General features: G+C 42.0%; 1 protein-coding gene across 2 annotated transcripts in view; it reads left to right on the forward strand.

Moving 5' to 3' along the window:
• Positions 1-16,197, forward strand: part of LOC127638809 (protein shisa-like-1a) — a 42,944-nt gene extending 26,747 nt beyond the window's left edge. The window contains exons 4-5 of one of the 2 annotated variants that reach the window (XM_052120554.1): positions 3,805-4,098; positions 14,427-16,197. In XM_052120554.1, coding sequence (XP_051976514.1) covers positions 3,805-4,098; position 14,427 — 295 coding nt within the window. In that variant the 3' untranslated portion in view covers positions 14,428-16,197. Of the gene's footprint in view, positions 1-3,804; positions 4,099-9,196; positions 9,270-14,426 lie in introns of those variants that run through there. The other variant, XM_052120552.1, reaches the window with a different exon arrangement.
• Positions 16,198-16,876: the final 679 nt, after the last annotated feature.

A 16,876-nucleotide genomic window follows, 5' to 3' on the forward strand; every position in this document is an offset into this window, starting at 1 on the left:
CTTTCCAGAGCTCCGCCATCCGAGTTTCCCGAAGCTTTCCAGAGCTTCGCCATCCGAAGTTTCCCGAGCTTTCCAGAGCTCCGCCATCCGAGTTTCCCGAGCTTTCCAGAGCTCCGCCATCCGAGTTTCCCGAGATTTCCAGAGCTCCGCCATCCGAGTCTCCCGAGCTTTCCAGAGCTCCGCCTTCCGAGTTTCCCGAGCTTTCCAGAGCTCCGCCATCCGAGTTTCCCAAGCCTTCCAGAGCTCCGCCGTCCGAATTTCCCGAGCTTTCCAGAGCTCCGCCCTCCGAGCTTCCCAGAGCTCCACCTCTCAAGCCTCTCGAGCCTTCTAGGGCTCCGCCTCCCAAGCCTCTCGAGCCTACCAGGGCTCCGCCCCTCAAGCCCCTCGAGCCTTCCAGGGCTCCGCCTCTCAAGTCTCTCGAGTCTTCCAGGGCTCCGTCTCTCAAGCCTCCCAAGCTTTCCAGAGCTCCGCCCTCCGATCTTACCAGGGCTCCGCCCCTCAAGCCCCTCGAGCCTTCCAGGGCTCCGCCTCTCAAGTCTCTCGAGTCTTCCAGGGCTCCGCCTCTCAAGTCTCTCGAGCCTTCCAGGGCTCCGTCCCCAGAGCCTCCTATTGCTCCGCCTCTCGATCCACTCAAACCTTTGACGGCTCCGCCCCAGAGCCTCTTGAGCCTCCTATGGCTCCGCCTCTCGAGCCACTCAAGCCTTTGACGGCCCCGCCCTCAGAGCCTCCCGAGCCTCCTATGACTCCGCCTCCCGAGACTCCTCCGGCTCCGCCTCTCGATCCACTCAAGCCTTCGACGGCTCCGCCCTCAGAGCCTCCCGAGCCTCCCACGGCTCCGCCTCTCGAGCCACTCAAGCCTTCGACGGCACCGCCCTCCGAACCTCCTGAGCCTCCTACGGCTCCGCAGCTCGAGCCACTCAAGCCTTCGATGGCTCCGCCCTCAGAGCCTCCCGAGCCTCCTATGGCTCCGCCTCCTGAGCCTCCTCCGGCACCACCTCTCAAGCCACTCAAGCCTTCGACGGCTCCACCCTCAGAGCCTCCTACGTCTCTGCCCCCAGAGACTCCAGAGTCTTCCTGGTCTCCACTCCAAGAGCCTCCCACGGCGCCGCCTACCCCGGCTCCGCCTCCTGAGCCTCCTTCGGTTCCACCTCCTGAGCCTCCCTCAGCTCCGCCTTCTGGGCCTTCCGAGCCATCACCTCCCTCGGCTCCGCCTCAGAGGTCCTCCTTGTCTCCGCCTCACGCGGCTCCGCCGGCCTCCCCTGTGGCCACTCCATCTCCTAGGCCACCAAAACCGGCCTCTGTCCTGTGGTCTTCTCCCAGGTCCCCTGAACCAGCCCTTGGCCCACGACCACCTCCCAGGCCACCAAAGCTGGCCTCTATCCTGTGGCCTCCTCCCAGGCCTCTGACCCGCCCTGTCTTGTGGCCTCCTCAGGCTCTGACCCTGTCCGCCCTGTGGCCTCTTCCCAGGCCCCTGACCCAGTCCCTGTCCTGGGGCTTCTCCCCAGACCTCCTGACCCAGCCCCAGTCCCGTGGCCTCTTCCCAGGCCCCCTGATCCAGTCCCTGTCCTGTGGCCTCCACCCAGGCCTCCTGACCCTGTTCCCATCCTGAGTCCTCCCTCCTGGCCTCCTGACCCAGTCCCCGTCCAGTGGCCTCCTCCCAGGTTCCCCAAACCTGTCCTAGCCCGGTGGCCCGCTCCCAGACCATCAAAACCTGTCCCTGCCCGGTCGATACCTCCCTGGGCCCCTAACCCTCATCTCCACTTGTGCCCCCGTGGACTGACTCATTTCCCCCCCGGACTTCCTGTCTGCCCCTGGCACCTCCCGGACCTGCCTGTCTTGCCCTCTGTGCCCCCCGGACTTCCTGCCTGCCCAGTGTGCCCCCTGGTCTGCCTGTCTGCCCATGTGCCCACTTGTACTGTCTGTTTGCCCCTGGTGCCCTCATGTTGTCCTTGTGGATTTTTGTCTTTTGTTGTTTGTTGTCAAGGATCGTCTGGTATCCGATCCTTGAGGGGGCTATGTAACGGTTACCCTGTCTTGTTTCACTGTTGCCCTCTTGTTTTCCATCTTGTCACTTTTGCACTTCTTAGTTTTCACTTTAGTCCCTTATGTAACTCCATAGTCCTCTGTTAGCGTTCGTGTTCCCTGTCATTGTTTTCACCTGCCCTCATTAGTTTGCCGTTTGCTTCTGTTAATCACCTTATTATCTTGTTTGAGTTCTGTTCGTTCATTGGCCCCTTTCCCCCTTGTTTATGTATTTATACCCTGTGTCTTTGTTCAGTCTCCGTCGATCGTCGTTTGATGTCAACCTGGTGTGTGTTTCCTCCTCGAGTCCCCTGTTGCTTACCTCGTGTTTAATTCGCTATTTTATGTTTCATTTCCCCATCGTGGGTTGTTCCTTTGTGTTTTCCTGTTTGGTTCACGTAATAAAGTTCAAACTGCGTTTGGATCCGCATCTCCTCGTCTGCCTCGTTACTCAAGCATAACACTATTGTGTGTATGGCCATAAATCAGTGTGTCAAAAACAGTTTTACTGTTACAGTTTAAATGTTGCATTTTGTACCAAGTACAAATTATATCTGAAAAAAAGAAATCTGATATTAAGTATATAGTCCTACAATTAACTTCCACAAGCCTATCAGTCTAGAGACAGAGAATCAAAAACTAAAACATGTTAGCACACCATTACACAGCAGCAAGCATTTAATGACTTCATACTCACTCTTTTTTATTTATTATGCCCTATAAAGTGTGTCAAGATGTATTAAGTGTATGTTTTTCAGTCTCACCATGCATAAAAAAATACTGAATGCATCTTTAAACACAGCTTGTTAAGGTATACATGTAGTTACACATAAAGTACACTTAAGTACAGTCTAGATACACTTTATTTTACAATGATTAATGCTATTTAATATTGTGTAATTTAAATGTAAATATAATTTTATTGCATGTAAAAACATTTGTCTGTTCCATGTATGTAACTAGATCTTCCAATTACACAAATAGGTATGTAACAAGACTGGCTCGTTACACACATGCAATAATTCTTGTCTATTACACATACATAATTACAATCTACAAGTACATGCTGTTCCATAATTAATTACATATTAAGTACATGTTGTTTCATGTTATTACATTATTTAGTACACTGTAATTACTTGGGTAATTACACTGTAACAGGGACACAAATAAAGTGTTACCTGATATTCTTCCCAACCGCTCCCGTTCCCACAACCCTGCATTTGTTTTCCATATAGGGCAAAAGCCGTACAAATAGACAAGTGAACACAAATAACATTCTATTTTTCTGTTATTGCTATTATCAGATGACACCTGACATGATGCCTATCTGACTTGCCTGAGGTTGGTTTCTTAACACTTAAATTGACTAGTCTCAGTTTCACTTCCTTTAATGGCACAGTGTGTCCACGCTTTGCCATTCTTGTAAAAATAGATATCCACATCAGTTTTTTCAGGCTCTCATCTGACCGCCTGCTTCCGCATACAACTCATAAATTTACCATCTTTTACCGCCTTCAGCTTGGAAATGTAATCCCGTGCCGCAAGAAATTCGCAAGTCGGTTCAAATGTAAATAATGTCAAGCAGTCTTGCCCACAGATAACTTTGTAAGAATAATCACAGTAATATAAATGACATGGCAAAATTTCTACATCTCTACCCTCACATGGTATATATAATGTCATACTGCCCATCCCTAGTAAGTAATTGTATTCATGGTCAGTGACTAGCTGCCATCAACTTGCTTTTGTGTCTTTTTGTCCTTGTTCCTGTTGCTTTAGTAACTACACTGCCCTCATTGGTGTGTGGGTTTACGGATTTTTCGTAATGGTCCTTCTTGCTTTGGACTTCCTGTACTACTCAGCCATGAACTACGAACTGTGCCGGGTCTATCTGGAGAAATGGGGGCTGGGAGGACGATGGCTCAAACAGGCCAGGAGTCAGTGGCACAGTGCAGCTCAGGAAGGTGAACAGAACATGGGATCAGGCCTAAGTCCCCGCCAACATCCGAGGCACAGCTTGAGAGGGGAGTCACAAAGCCCGGCACTCCTGACCTTCCAGACCTCTACAGCCTGGTGAGTCTGTTAGATCATAGAATTAACAAATACTATGTGTTGAATTTCATGTAAATGCTATTTCAAAGGCAAGCACTTTAACCTATTTCTTATAAGAAGGGATAGGGAATTAAACCAACCCCTAATCCTAAATATGAATCTTCATTGCATAACTCATCCCACACCGTTTGTGCTGTGGACATGAATAATACCTTAAATTATGTGGCTTGTTAATCCCATATACCAGGACCATATCTAGAGACAACAAAATCATAGAGACATGAGGGATGGCTCTTTTGACTGGAAATTTTTACACTACTAGGCAGTTTAATTGCCAGTTAATTTCATTAAAGTTGTAAATGGATCATGTAGGGATTAATAGGATACATTTAGGCACATCAGCCATGTGAAGGGACAGGATATCTGAATAAAGACCTTCAGCAGCCTTAAGGAAACTCCCCTACATTAAGTACCTCATTCCGGAGTCATTCATATATTTCCCATTCTGCAGAATGCGAGACAAACTGTTTGTTCATATGTGATCTCTGTACTGCACCAAGTTTGAAGAAACATCTTAAAACCCTGTGTAACAGATGTTTAAGGAACTATAGTGCTTCAATACTCAACATCTGGCAGACATTCCTTGTTCACAATGACTATTTTAGGATTCAAGCAGATACCAGATGCTGTACACCAGAATGCACAACACAGCTGATCAGACATGGTTAATACAAGAAGGGTGAAAGCTAATTTTTTTATAACTGTTCCAAGAACAGTGTCTCCAGTGCAAATTCTCGGCTCAACCAGAGGAACTACTCAGACATACCAGAAACTGTTTCAGATGAGAGTGAAGGGGCAACTTCTACCAATGGCAGGCATTGGCCACATGGGCCTGTCTCATATGGCTAACCTGGCTCAGCATGAGGTAGCATTTGGTCTGCCATCTGTAGCATCTTTTGCTGTCACTTGCTGTTGCCTGACATAACCTTCACACAGCAACTCTTGGCATCCAATTCAAACCCATGCCAAACCAAACCCGTCACAGCTTTGCCCACAGTCAAGAGGGCAGATCTGCTCTCAGGGCATGTTTTAGGGTTGCCATTATTTTTGGTACTAATTGTCTGATTACTGACTGCTTGTCATTTTGAAAAGTAGAGCAACTTGAAATGAGCCAATGAGCTCTCTGTTCACTCATTCTCACAGCTCCACTTCAACACCTATCCCATCATGTTGCCCTGAATCTGAGACTGGAATGTCTGCAAGCGAGTGGAATCTAGCGTGTAATATAATGATGATTTGTCTCGCACGTTGTAGAAGCTGGAGAAATGGAGCTCTCGCAGCTCAGAGATAAGACGGATGCATGGCTGCAATACATTTGTCTGGTTTTTCATCTGCAGACTCCAAAAGTATTTTAGGGGATAAGGTTATTTAAATATTGGCAGATCTAACATTTGAAATTCTCTGATGTCTACATTCATGATGAAGTTTTTTATACCCAATAAAATATCTAGTGTAGCAACTACAGTACACTTAATCAGGAGTTACTTTATCAGGTTCTTCACTTTACAGGTTCCTAAAGTTCAGTTGGAGCATGGTGCTAGTAACAGCAAGGTCATGGGTTTGATTCCCAAGTAAAATGCATACTGATAAATTATATACGTTGAATACTCTGCAAGTCACTTTGAGTAAAGTCATCTGCCAAATATAATGTAATCAATGTCTTGAACTTCAGCAATAAATAACATAGCATGAACACTCTCAGTACTATATAGCAATCTCAGTGCAACACTTCACACATGAAACCGAACAATATCATTTCAAATGTGTATGAGATAATGTGATTCTCGCTCTCACTTTCTGCCTGGTTGATCTTAATATATGTGTGTTCTATGTTGTGCAGGTGCTTCTAATTAAAGTCCTGCACCTGCATGCTGTTGGCAGGAGATCATTTTAAAGCTAAAGCCTCCCCCTGCCCTCCTTGATACTGTCTACTGAGTCAAGATTTTCTTCCAGCTAGTTGACGCTTTTCAAATTACTTTCCAAATGATTATCCCCAAACCCAATAATGTAATATTGGAATATTGAGTTTTGTGAGTTTTGAGTCTCAAACTCAGTTTTCCTAAACTGAACTTAAACCTATATCCTTTTGGGTTGGCTGCATGTATGCTTGTATGCTATTTCAAACATAGTGAGTGTCTTAAGTCACAGGATCAAAATCAGTGGAGATACTTGTATGCTTGATCAAAATAGTCATGAGTGTTTTAATCTCCAAACTGGTGGACTCTGTATGGATAAAGTTCAGCTATGTGTGACAACTATAACCTACTGTACACATTTTCAAGATTAGCTAATCTTAATTTGAAAAGTGTATTTATAAAGGTCTATTTTATGTGATCTGTTTAAATTTGCTCAATTAATTGGTCACAATTAAATTTGCCATTATATGTCTTGCCAACGCAAAATAAAGTACATAAAGTACATAAAATCCCCCACTTCAGCATTAGTGATTTTTGAACTGAATCTTGGAATAGTTACTGGTACATTGTTATAATAGTGCAATATATGCAATTTCTGGGGCTTAGTCATTGCAATAATGCCACAGTTTGTCACAGAATTTGGTGTCGAAAGGTCACATTCCTTATTTATATATTATTGATTATAACGGAACAACAGTAACTGACTATCCTGCTGGCTACACTCAATCAAAAACACTTGTTCTGCATGGGATGATCAGAATTATGTTTTGCCCCACTGTGTTGCTGCAGTCCTCTATCAGACAGTTGGGAGTATGTCTACATGCAGGTTCTGGCTTCTTAATGGCAGCATACCAAATAGGCAATTCTTCTGCAAAGGATCATTGAATAAATTGTCTCTAATGTAATTTTTAATGGCATTGCATAATTTATTAGATCTGGTAATAATTACACATAAACTCTCAACCAGTCTTGTGGATCTTGTGGCTTTCATGATTGAACTGTTTGACTCTTTTGGAGTTTTGTCATCATGGATCCAGATAACATAGATGGAAAACTAATGTGGAAGGGTTTGATGAAATTACATATAAAATTACGATTGCTGGGTTTTGAATTATGCATCGTTGCATCTTTTACTGGAATTTAACAAAAATAATAAGGTGGTAAGCTATGTTTTTGAGCTAGAATCTTCACCTTTACTTTTAAAAACACAAGCTAATTAGACTGTGTAAAAAAAAAAAAAAAACAGAATTTGACACATTACACAAAGCCAAGACTTCATTTTCATTTTGTAATGTAGTGTAGTAGTGAGCATTGTTATAAAATGAACCAAGCCATTCAGTTTGCCTTTCATACCAAGAACCTTAGCATTCTGAATTTAAAATATATTAAGCTATTTCTCTCTGAAAGAACTCCTGTCACAGAAAAGTGATATTTGTACCTGAAGGTCACCATGTGCTTGCGTCATTTCCCAAAACAATCATCTCTTAGGGGTTGTGGAGTGGATGCAGTTAATATTTCTAAAGCATACAGAAGGCAGCTCTCATCTTGTGTAAATATCTCAGTGTGAAGTGACATTGTCATGGCTCCTATACCCACAGGGTTTGGTTTGGATTGGATTTGGATTGAGACAAAGGACACAAACACTTATTTTCTTGCACACAGGCACATAACAATGCTTTTGTCTGTCTTTCAGAGTAGCTTTTAATTTATATTTACATTTATGCATTTGGCAGACGCTTTTATCCAAAGCGACTTACAGTGCACTTATTACAGGGACAATCCCCCCAGAGCACCTGGAGTTAAGTGCTCAAGGACACAATGGTGGTGGCTGTGGGAATCGAACCAGCAACCTTCTGACTAACAGTTATGTGCTTTAGCCCACTATGCCACCACCACTCCAATAGTCTAATAATATATTTTTGTGCCAATGAAATTAAAATTGGCTATTAGTCTATGCTGTTTACTTTGAGGCCATCTAATAATAATAATAATAATAATTATTATTATTATTATTATTATTGTTGCAATTTAATCTTTTATAAATACTATTCTGATGCAAGTGAAACTTTGTAATATGGCACATTTTGTACCATTGTCTCAGTAAGATGATTCGCTTATGTTTTCCTCTTTTGTAGGTTGTTTTGGATAAAAGCATCTGCCAAATGCATAAATGTAAATGTAAAATGTAAATACGCTAGTGTACTCCTAAAATTAGAATTTAACTTATGAACATATCAGATGTGACACTACCCTCCTCAGCAACCGGGCAATTTGGTTGCTAAGGAGACCTGGCTGGAGTCACTCAGCCCACCCTGGATTGCAACTTGCGACTCCAGCAGTGGTAGTCAGCGTCAATACTCGCTGAGCTACCCAGGCCCCCAATAATCTCTTTTTTTGGGGGGGAAAATGAGAGATGACTCAAAATTATTTTGTAGTAATCAACATAATGCCACAAATGCTGTTGTCTAAGCCTTACTTGAATTGCACCCGGAATATTCCTTTAATGTTCAGGTTTAGAGGTGCTACTACTAAACCTAGATTTCTCAATTTTGAGTATTTTCCAGGATGCCTGTGGAGCTAGGGAAGACCTGTGTGTGAACCAAAGACATTACAACTCTCAGTCTGAACAGTGGTGTGTTCCTTAGAGGCGTGTTCTCCAAGACCAACAAACCTGTCTGTGCTCCTGCCCTAAATAGCTAAACGCATTCTGTAATACCTTATAAATGAGCATAGGGCTCTGTGCAGACAGCTTCTTTTCTAAAGTAGGCCAAAGCTTTGGACATTACCTAAACTTTTGCCAACTTACTTCTTGAAAATCTGACCACGTCTTGAGGAGGGCAGGTATCAACGAGGTGAAAGGAGCCAGGCATTCATCATTACAAACAGGAATAGTTTGTTGGAATGGATTGATTTAATGTTCTGTCTTTACCTGAAATTTCCATTTATGAGACTCGTGAATCTTAAGGCCACACCAAAGCGACGTCAAAGAACTAACACGACTAAAAAAAAGAAACCGCACTAAATGTGTGAAATCGTGGATACTCCAGAGACAGGCTCAAGGGGCAATCCCGAACCTGTGTCGAGAGCTGGAGTTGACTGAAACCTCAGATTTATAAAATTTCGCTTGACTTTTTCCTGTTCAGTTCCATATGCTGAAGGAACTTAGACAAAGAGGCAAAACACAAACTTCCTGGATTGGATCTCCATAGGAAAACATCTGATGATTACACTACGTTGCTTGGCAACAGGTAGGCAAGCTAAAGTTTTTTCTTAGTTTAACATTACAACACCTTTTCATTTGTGTATATTGGCTTTGAAAAGTGCTAAGATTCTGAAGACATTTATGATGGCAAGTCTACTTAAAAAAAGAGACAAAGTATAAAACATAATTCTGGTTGTTTTTAGCACAATAGCATTAAAAATGTATAACAATAATCAAATTTAATGTAATGAAGAAGTGCAATAATCAGTATACTATGTATATTGTATGTAAATCGATATGTAATTTACCGCAGTTGTAAGGTGCTTGAAAATGCATGAAAATTGTTTGTTTTGACTCTGGAAAGGGTGTAGGAACTTGGGAAACCTTGCAATATTGATAATGGAGTTTTGTGCTTGTAATATTTACAGGAGAAAGCTTCAAGAGCCTTTCTTACCATTTCCGAGTGGGAATGTCACAATTCGGCAAATAGTTCCTGAAACCTGTGCAGCAATCTACCAGGTCTTAAAAGAGGTATGCATGTTATATTTGTTTTATTTTTTATATACTTGTTTGTACACATTTGGACAGTGAAACATGGCCAAATGACTATGAGTTATCAAGGGTTTGACATATGAAACTAATTTTTGTTTTAAAAAAAATGTTTCTTGTTTTTCAGTTCCCAGAGACAGTGGAAGAGTGGCCGCAAGTAGCCACAAGTAGCCAATGAGTTCCAGGCTCATTGGAACTCCCCAAACTGCCTGGGTGCTCTGGAAGTGAAACACATTTACATTTACATTTACATTTATGCATTTGGCAGACGCTTTTATCCAAAGCGACTTACAGTGCACTTATACTTACAGGAACAATCCCCCCAGAGCAACCTGGATTTAAGTGCCTTGCTCAAGGGCCCAACAGTGGCATCTTGGTGGTGCTGGGGCTTGAACCTTCTGGTCAGTAACCCTGAGCCTCAACCACTGAGCCACCACTGCCCCGCACGTCAACATTCTCCCCCCACCAGGAACTGGATCAACATTCTACAACTACAAGCACACACTTTCCATAGTTCTAATGGCACTGGTTTGTGTTGCACTGGTCGACAGCAATTACAGATTCCTGTGTGCAGATGTGGGTTTCAATGGGCGGATTTCAGATGGTGGAGTATTTGGTGGATGCTCACTGCAGGATGCCCAGAAGAACAGAACATCGAACATTCTTGCCCCTGCACCACTTCCTGAATCTGACCTGCTAGCTCCTTATTGCATTGTGGCAGATGAGGCATTTCCCTTAAAGGAGTAGCTCATGAAGCCATATCCGAACCGCAGGCTATATGTAGAGCAATGCATCTTCAATTACAGGCTTTCATGAGCTCAGAGGGTAGTAGAAAATGTATTTGCATCCTAGCAAACTGTTTTCGAATCTTTCTAACCACCATTAATATTCAAAACACTGTCAAAGTGGAGGACATTCTTTTGGCTTGCTATGCTCTGCACAACTTTCTGCGTACAGAGTGCTGTGAACTATACATGGAGTGAATCGACCAGGAAGAACCAGATCATGACACTGTCCCAAGAAGATGGAGACAAAACCCTGACCTACAGCAGGCCACCTTGTCACACACAACCAACCGTACAACACAAGCCAAACAGCTCAGGGATAAACTATGCCAGCACTATAATTCAGACTTTGGTGCAGTGTCATTTCAGTGGGGGAAACTATAGCATGTGTATATGTATGCAAAGTATAGGAAAAGTGTGAATATAGTACACTGACAAACTTGTTTGTTTCCAGTATTGGCCTTGGTATCAGTTTTATGACTATGGTCTGAAATTGCTAAATAAAGTTTTGAATTATCCATCATACTGTTTTGTGGTCCTTTATGAAAAATAAATGTGAGTGCTAGTATCTTTTACCCAAAGTCAAAGCATTTTATTTTCCAATGTGCAGTACAATGGGCAATAAAATTCTTATAAGGCAAATAAATAAATAATTAAGTATATTAGATACTTAAAATACTAAATATAATTGTGCAGGAAATATTATATAAAATACAAGTGTGCATGAATTATTTACAATACAATTTACAATATGCACAACTGTTTATGTATTACATATTGGAATGAGAAATGCAAAGAAATAAGAAGAGGGTTCTGTGTGTTCCCTCTTGATTTCGTCGTTTGCTTGTGTAGTGAGACAGACTAATGTCTTGTAGCAGTATCCCCCTTCCTAATGTTGTAATTTGGGTGTAACCATGATTTTCCCGGATATGCATAATAACTTTTTAATGCGATTTTGTATTATGCGGCGTGCATAAGAACAGCGCATCTGTCTGTTTTATTATATCCCGCCCCTTATTCGGTGGTTTCGTTTATAGCCTATCAGCGTGCATTCGTGGGGTATATTAGGGTGGCTATGTGCCGCCTAGATGCGTGTCATGGTCTAATGGCCCCCCCTCTTCTCCGGTATTGGGCGTTTCCGCTCAATAGGTATGTGTTGTCGTCATTGATTGTTTTTGTTCAACGTTAGGCTAACTGTGTGGTTCTGTTACCTTGTGTTAATGTTAGTTTCGTTATATGTGATTCAGCGTTTGTTTGCGCGAGGCTCGTATCGGGCTCCGCTGGCCAATTGCTGCCTTCATTCAGTCAGCTGTTCCATACAGCCGTGTGTGTGTGTGTGTGTGTGTGTGTGTGTGTGTGTGTGTGTGCGTGTGTGCGTGTGTGCGTGTGTGTGCGTGTTTTTGTGATTTACGAGGACAATTTTGTAAGTTACAAACTGGTAATTACAAGGGTATTATGCTATAAATGTGATTTATGAGGACATTTCTAGTGTCCCCATAATTCAAATCGCTTAAAAATCATACTAAACAATGTTTTATTGAAAAAGTAAAAATGCAGAAAGTTTTCTGTGAGGGTTAGGTTTACGGGTTGTGTTAGGTTTAGAGGATAGAATCTATAGTTTGTACAGTATAAAAGTCATTATGTCTATGGAAAGTCCCCATAAAACATGGAAACACAACATGTGTGTGTGTGTGTGTGTGTGTGTGTGATTATGGCTGTAACTTCAACACTTTTGGTAAGTGAATGCCTTAAATATGATGGTGAGTGAAACTCGTGTGGGTTTCATGTTAATTGTTTGTTCTTCTATAGATGATCTAATCTGCTCACCAGAAGGTGTCTGTCTGGATTGAAGCTGCAGGGCTGAACTACGCTGCTGTTTTGTTTTCCGTTTTGTTATACATTTTGTTTTTGTATGTTTACATTTATAAACTCTGTCTCTGGCTTCAGAAGTGCTTTTTCCTCTCTCACAGAGAAGTGAGATTCGTCCTCTGTGTGTACCCTGAGCCACAGAGATTATCAGAGTTTGGAAATGGTGTTTTGTATTCATTGAAACCATTTTAATTTGTTATTGTTTGTGTGAAGTTGGTTCTGTTATGGTGATTTGTCATTATCTCTGCCCTTCACTGACATATGTGTTGTATGTTGAAAATCAGTTTGTCTTTTTGTTTTTAGGTGTATTTAGTTAATTTCCTCTTGTGTTTTCAGGAGCTGAAGGCCTAGTGCAGGGAGCTAGCTGTTCCGTGCGTTAAATGGTGGTAGTGCCCCTTTTCACCTGTGGAGTGCTGTGCGTCTACAACTGACTCACCTGTGTTTGTGTGTGTATGTGCGTGTGAGAGAGTGTACACTTGGGGGTGACGTGTCTTTATCGGGGAATTGCTGCCCCCGGCTAGCCTTCCTGCTCCTGGTAAGCCTCAGCCTTTTGCGTCAGTGTATAAGTTTATGGGTGTGTGAAGCCTACTACAAACCACACAGCTGATTGTGGTACTCATAATTTTAATACACTTTTAAAGCACGAAATGAGCATTCAGTGCCCATTATGATTAATCTGTATAGATGAATAAAATATTTTGTACCTTGGTATTCACGTCTCTTGCCCTCTTGTCTTGAAACAACGAACCTGTGTGCCCTTTTCGATTTGGGTTATTATTTCCCTGTTAAATACAGGGTGGCGTAGTCTGCTCATTTTATTGTCGCTTTCGTGGCGGCATCGGCGGCTAGCTTCACCCCTCGGCCGGTGCCGCCGCCCTATCTATCATCGACCGGCCGTACCCCGCTACACTTGCTTCATCACTTCTGTTTTTCTTCTCATGCACTGGTTCGCTATGCTGAACAGCCAATCAGAATGATCTGACTCACCGATTCAACATGCTCAATCGGCCCAAAAAAAGCAGATGGGGACTGACTTCAGCTGACAGATGCTCACCGATGGCTGGACATTGGACGACCGCCGGCTTGGTGTGTCAGGGCCTTTACTCAAGTGGCTGAGGGATTCAAGTGTTTATACGCTTTGCAAGATGTACAACTCAAATCGAGGATCACAGAAGGGACTGTAGTTCCACCAAGACGGACATTCACTGAGCAGTCCTACCAATCAAAGATTACTCAGGCGCCCTTTTTCCAAGAGTGTTTGCTCAACATTGTTCAATCACATAAGTGCATCAGCTTATATTTGTGATGGAGAAAATTAAGCTTACAGAGGTGAAGTGGTGAAGTGAAGTTTTAAAAATATAGTATATTGACCTTTTCAAATCAAATCCCTTTATTGTCACTCAAACATATACACAAGACCTTTTTGTTTACCAAGTTTATCTCTTGTTTTGTGCGCATATGGCTTCTACAGATAAGCCGCCTGTAGCTCAACATTTATAGACACTTGCAATGCCAAGGTTATGTGTTTTATTCCCAAGGAATACACATATGAATAATATGCATTTTTGTGCAATTCAGTTTGTGAACAGGTGGAGATGTGATCTAAGATTGTTTGTGAATGCAAGGGTTGATCATGCTCTGACTTGCCCATGGCTCTTACAGAGCTGTTGACTGATTATCGCATAACATCCACAAGGGCAACACATCTGTTCTGACTGGGAGCTCCTGTTTTTCCTTTAAAGATTAGATTACCATACATCACTGATGTATTCAGATTATACTCTGCATGTAATAAATATTTAAATGATTTATTATTAGAAGTTTAATTAGAAGTTCCAATGACTTAGCCACTCTAAAAATGTGTTACAGCTATAGATCTTTATAATGAGAATATACTGATTGGATGTTCAAGCCAAAAAGAGTTTTTTGAAGAGAATATTAAAGTTTTAATCTTAATCCTCTCTCTAGATATTCAGCTTTGATCACATGGATATTCTTAGTGTGACAGAGGAAGCTGGGGAGGAACAGCCAGAAGAAATGGAGATTTCGTATGGATAGTTTTTTCCTGGCCCCATCTGTATTTGTGACACGAACTGTGGTTGCTACCTCCTGCAGCTGTGCTGGATGGCATTTTCTACACATGCTGATGCTGAGACTGTGCATCCACCATTGACAGCTGGAAACAAGCTCCTCTGACCAATCAGAGGAGGCGTATTCTACTAGCTGAATTTACTATTCATCAACTATCAAAGGATTTTAACTGACTGTTGTCTTCTACGCCCACTACCTTGCCTTGTCATTTTGGAAGTTAGGATTTAGAAGCAGCGAATATGACTTTACCAAAAGAGACAGAAAAGAAGTGTATGCACATGTGTCTTGTTTGCACTGCTGTGAAGCCATTGGTTGGTTTCTCTTGAAGTAGTGAAAAAGGATTATTTATTGTGGTCACCACAGTTAACACCATGATTTCAATCACATTACATGGGAGAGCTCATCAAAGAAAAGGCAAATTACTAGTCTGGCATAAGTGAAAGTTAACCCAATGAGATTACATGATTACATTTTAAACCGCAATTCCTTTGAATCACATAAGATGATGTAAAGTTGATTTGCTTTGATTAGAATTTGCACTTGAAACTACTGAAATATAAGTGTGTGTATGGGGGGGGGGGGTGATTACAAATGCAATAGATAATATAGGAACATTTTTAGGACAAATTTGGTCAAAATATGTAAGGTCCCGCTTTGTGCCTGACAAGCTGATCAGCCTTACAGACTCAAAAAGCGTATAGTGTTAAGACCCGGGTCTACTTCGGTCGACCACGTTCCATATCGGATCGCACACAGTCGACCGTGTTGCTATCCAGTCGACTGTGTGCAGACAGACACGTTCGAAGCATGTGTACTACAACTGCTTCATGATACTCTTTTGTAAGTCGCTTTGGATAAAAGCGTCTGCCAAATGAATAAATGTAAATGTACTCTTTAAGTAGGGTCAATGGCCCGCGCATGCACCAACGATGCGCACAGATGATGACTGCGTCTGCGGCTCAAGAACATCTGGGCAACGAGCGGTCAGAACGTGCAGACTGACTTATGACTAAATTTACGTCACACATACTGTGCGTGGAGCCATCAACAACGCGGACAACCGAAGTATACTAGGACCTTTAGGGGAAGATTTATGGCCTTTTTAACCTGTCATGCACAAAACTGGCCACCTTTCACCAATTTATATAAATGTGCAACCTAAAGAACCAAAAAATAAAACACTTGATGAAGTGGCTTCACTTTATGGAGTGTGGATCCTAAGACTCATGCCTCACTTCTTTGTAGAAATACAGTAAAATAAGGTAACATTGGTAACAGTAGCCACTGTTAGATCGTGAGTATTCACCTGCAATAATGCAGCATTGTGCTGAGTTGTGTTGTGTATAGAAGAGACATTGTCGTGATCATGTTTAATTATTTAAGGTGAATCTAATAGTTTTCCCCTCGTGGAGGGAAGAGAGATGCATATAAGTTATACCAGATATAAATTGCCTTACAGTAAATCTGTAGTACATGCCTAGCACCTTGTTCTGTGATAGTGGTTGGTACTTCAGTTGAAGTGTAATTTGGCAGTCCACCTGTTAAACTTCTCTCTGAATTTATTATGGTTTTTAAAGGTGTGCAGCTGAGTTGTAATTGAATTTGTTAACTTTGTACTGTTACAATCTGGGAGAAATAAAGATTTATCTTTTGCAGTGTTTTTGGGTGTCTATTGGATTTTTCTCTTTGTCTCTCTTTATCTTTATTAAAACCTCCTCAAAGATAATTACTTCTGTTATTTTGCACATGCAGTCCACCATAGCATAAACTGTATAAAAGGAGAAACCAGCTTCTTCCTACACTCAAATTTCTGGTCTGTTATTTTCCTTAAAAGGGGTCATATCATAATTGTTTATTTATATACAATTTATTTACTTATTATTTATTGTTTAGGTTCTCTTATTATGTTAGTGAAGTTTTGTGTTATTTTTTTCAAGACCATGTTATATCCTATGTCTATTTTTAGTGCAGCTGTTGATTGAAAGGTGAGTGGGTGGTACTTTCCTGCTATCCAGGAAACATCAGGATGGATTAATGTTTACACCTCAAATGCAACATCGTCATAAGTGTTCTGGACCACATCCATATGTGGTTTCAATGATCCGATTACAAAATGAGTTGGACCCCAGTTTCACCTGTATATAAGGCACTGTTTTTAGGTGTAAACTGAGTCTATATGATGTTCACGTAGGTTTATGTTTCAGTAGTCTGACTTCAGAAATGCCATTTTAGAGCTTGGGAGGATGGTTTGAGTTCTGAAAGTTTGAGTATGCTTTCATAGTACAATAATTCTTATCTCAAAATATAAAAAAGTATGAGATTTCTCA

Source organism: Xyrauchen texanus, chromosome 47, assembly GCF_025860055.1.
Source record: "Xyrauchen texanus isolate HMW12.3.18 chromosome 47, RBS_HiC_50CHRs, whole genome shotgun sequence".
NCBI classification, from domain to species: domain Eukaryota; kingdom Metazoa; phylum Chordata; class Actinopteri; order Cypriniformes; family Catostomidae; genus Xyrauchen; species Xyrauchen texanus.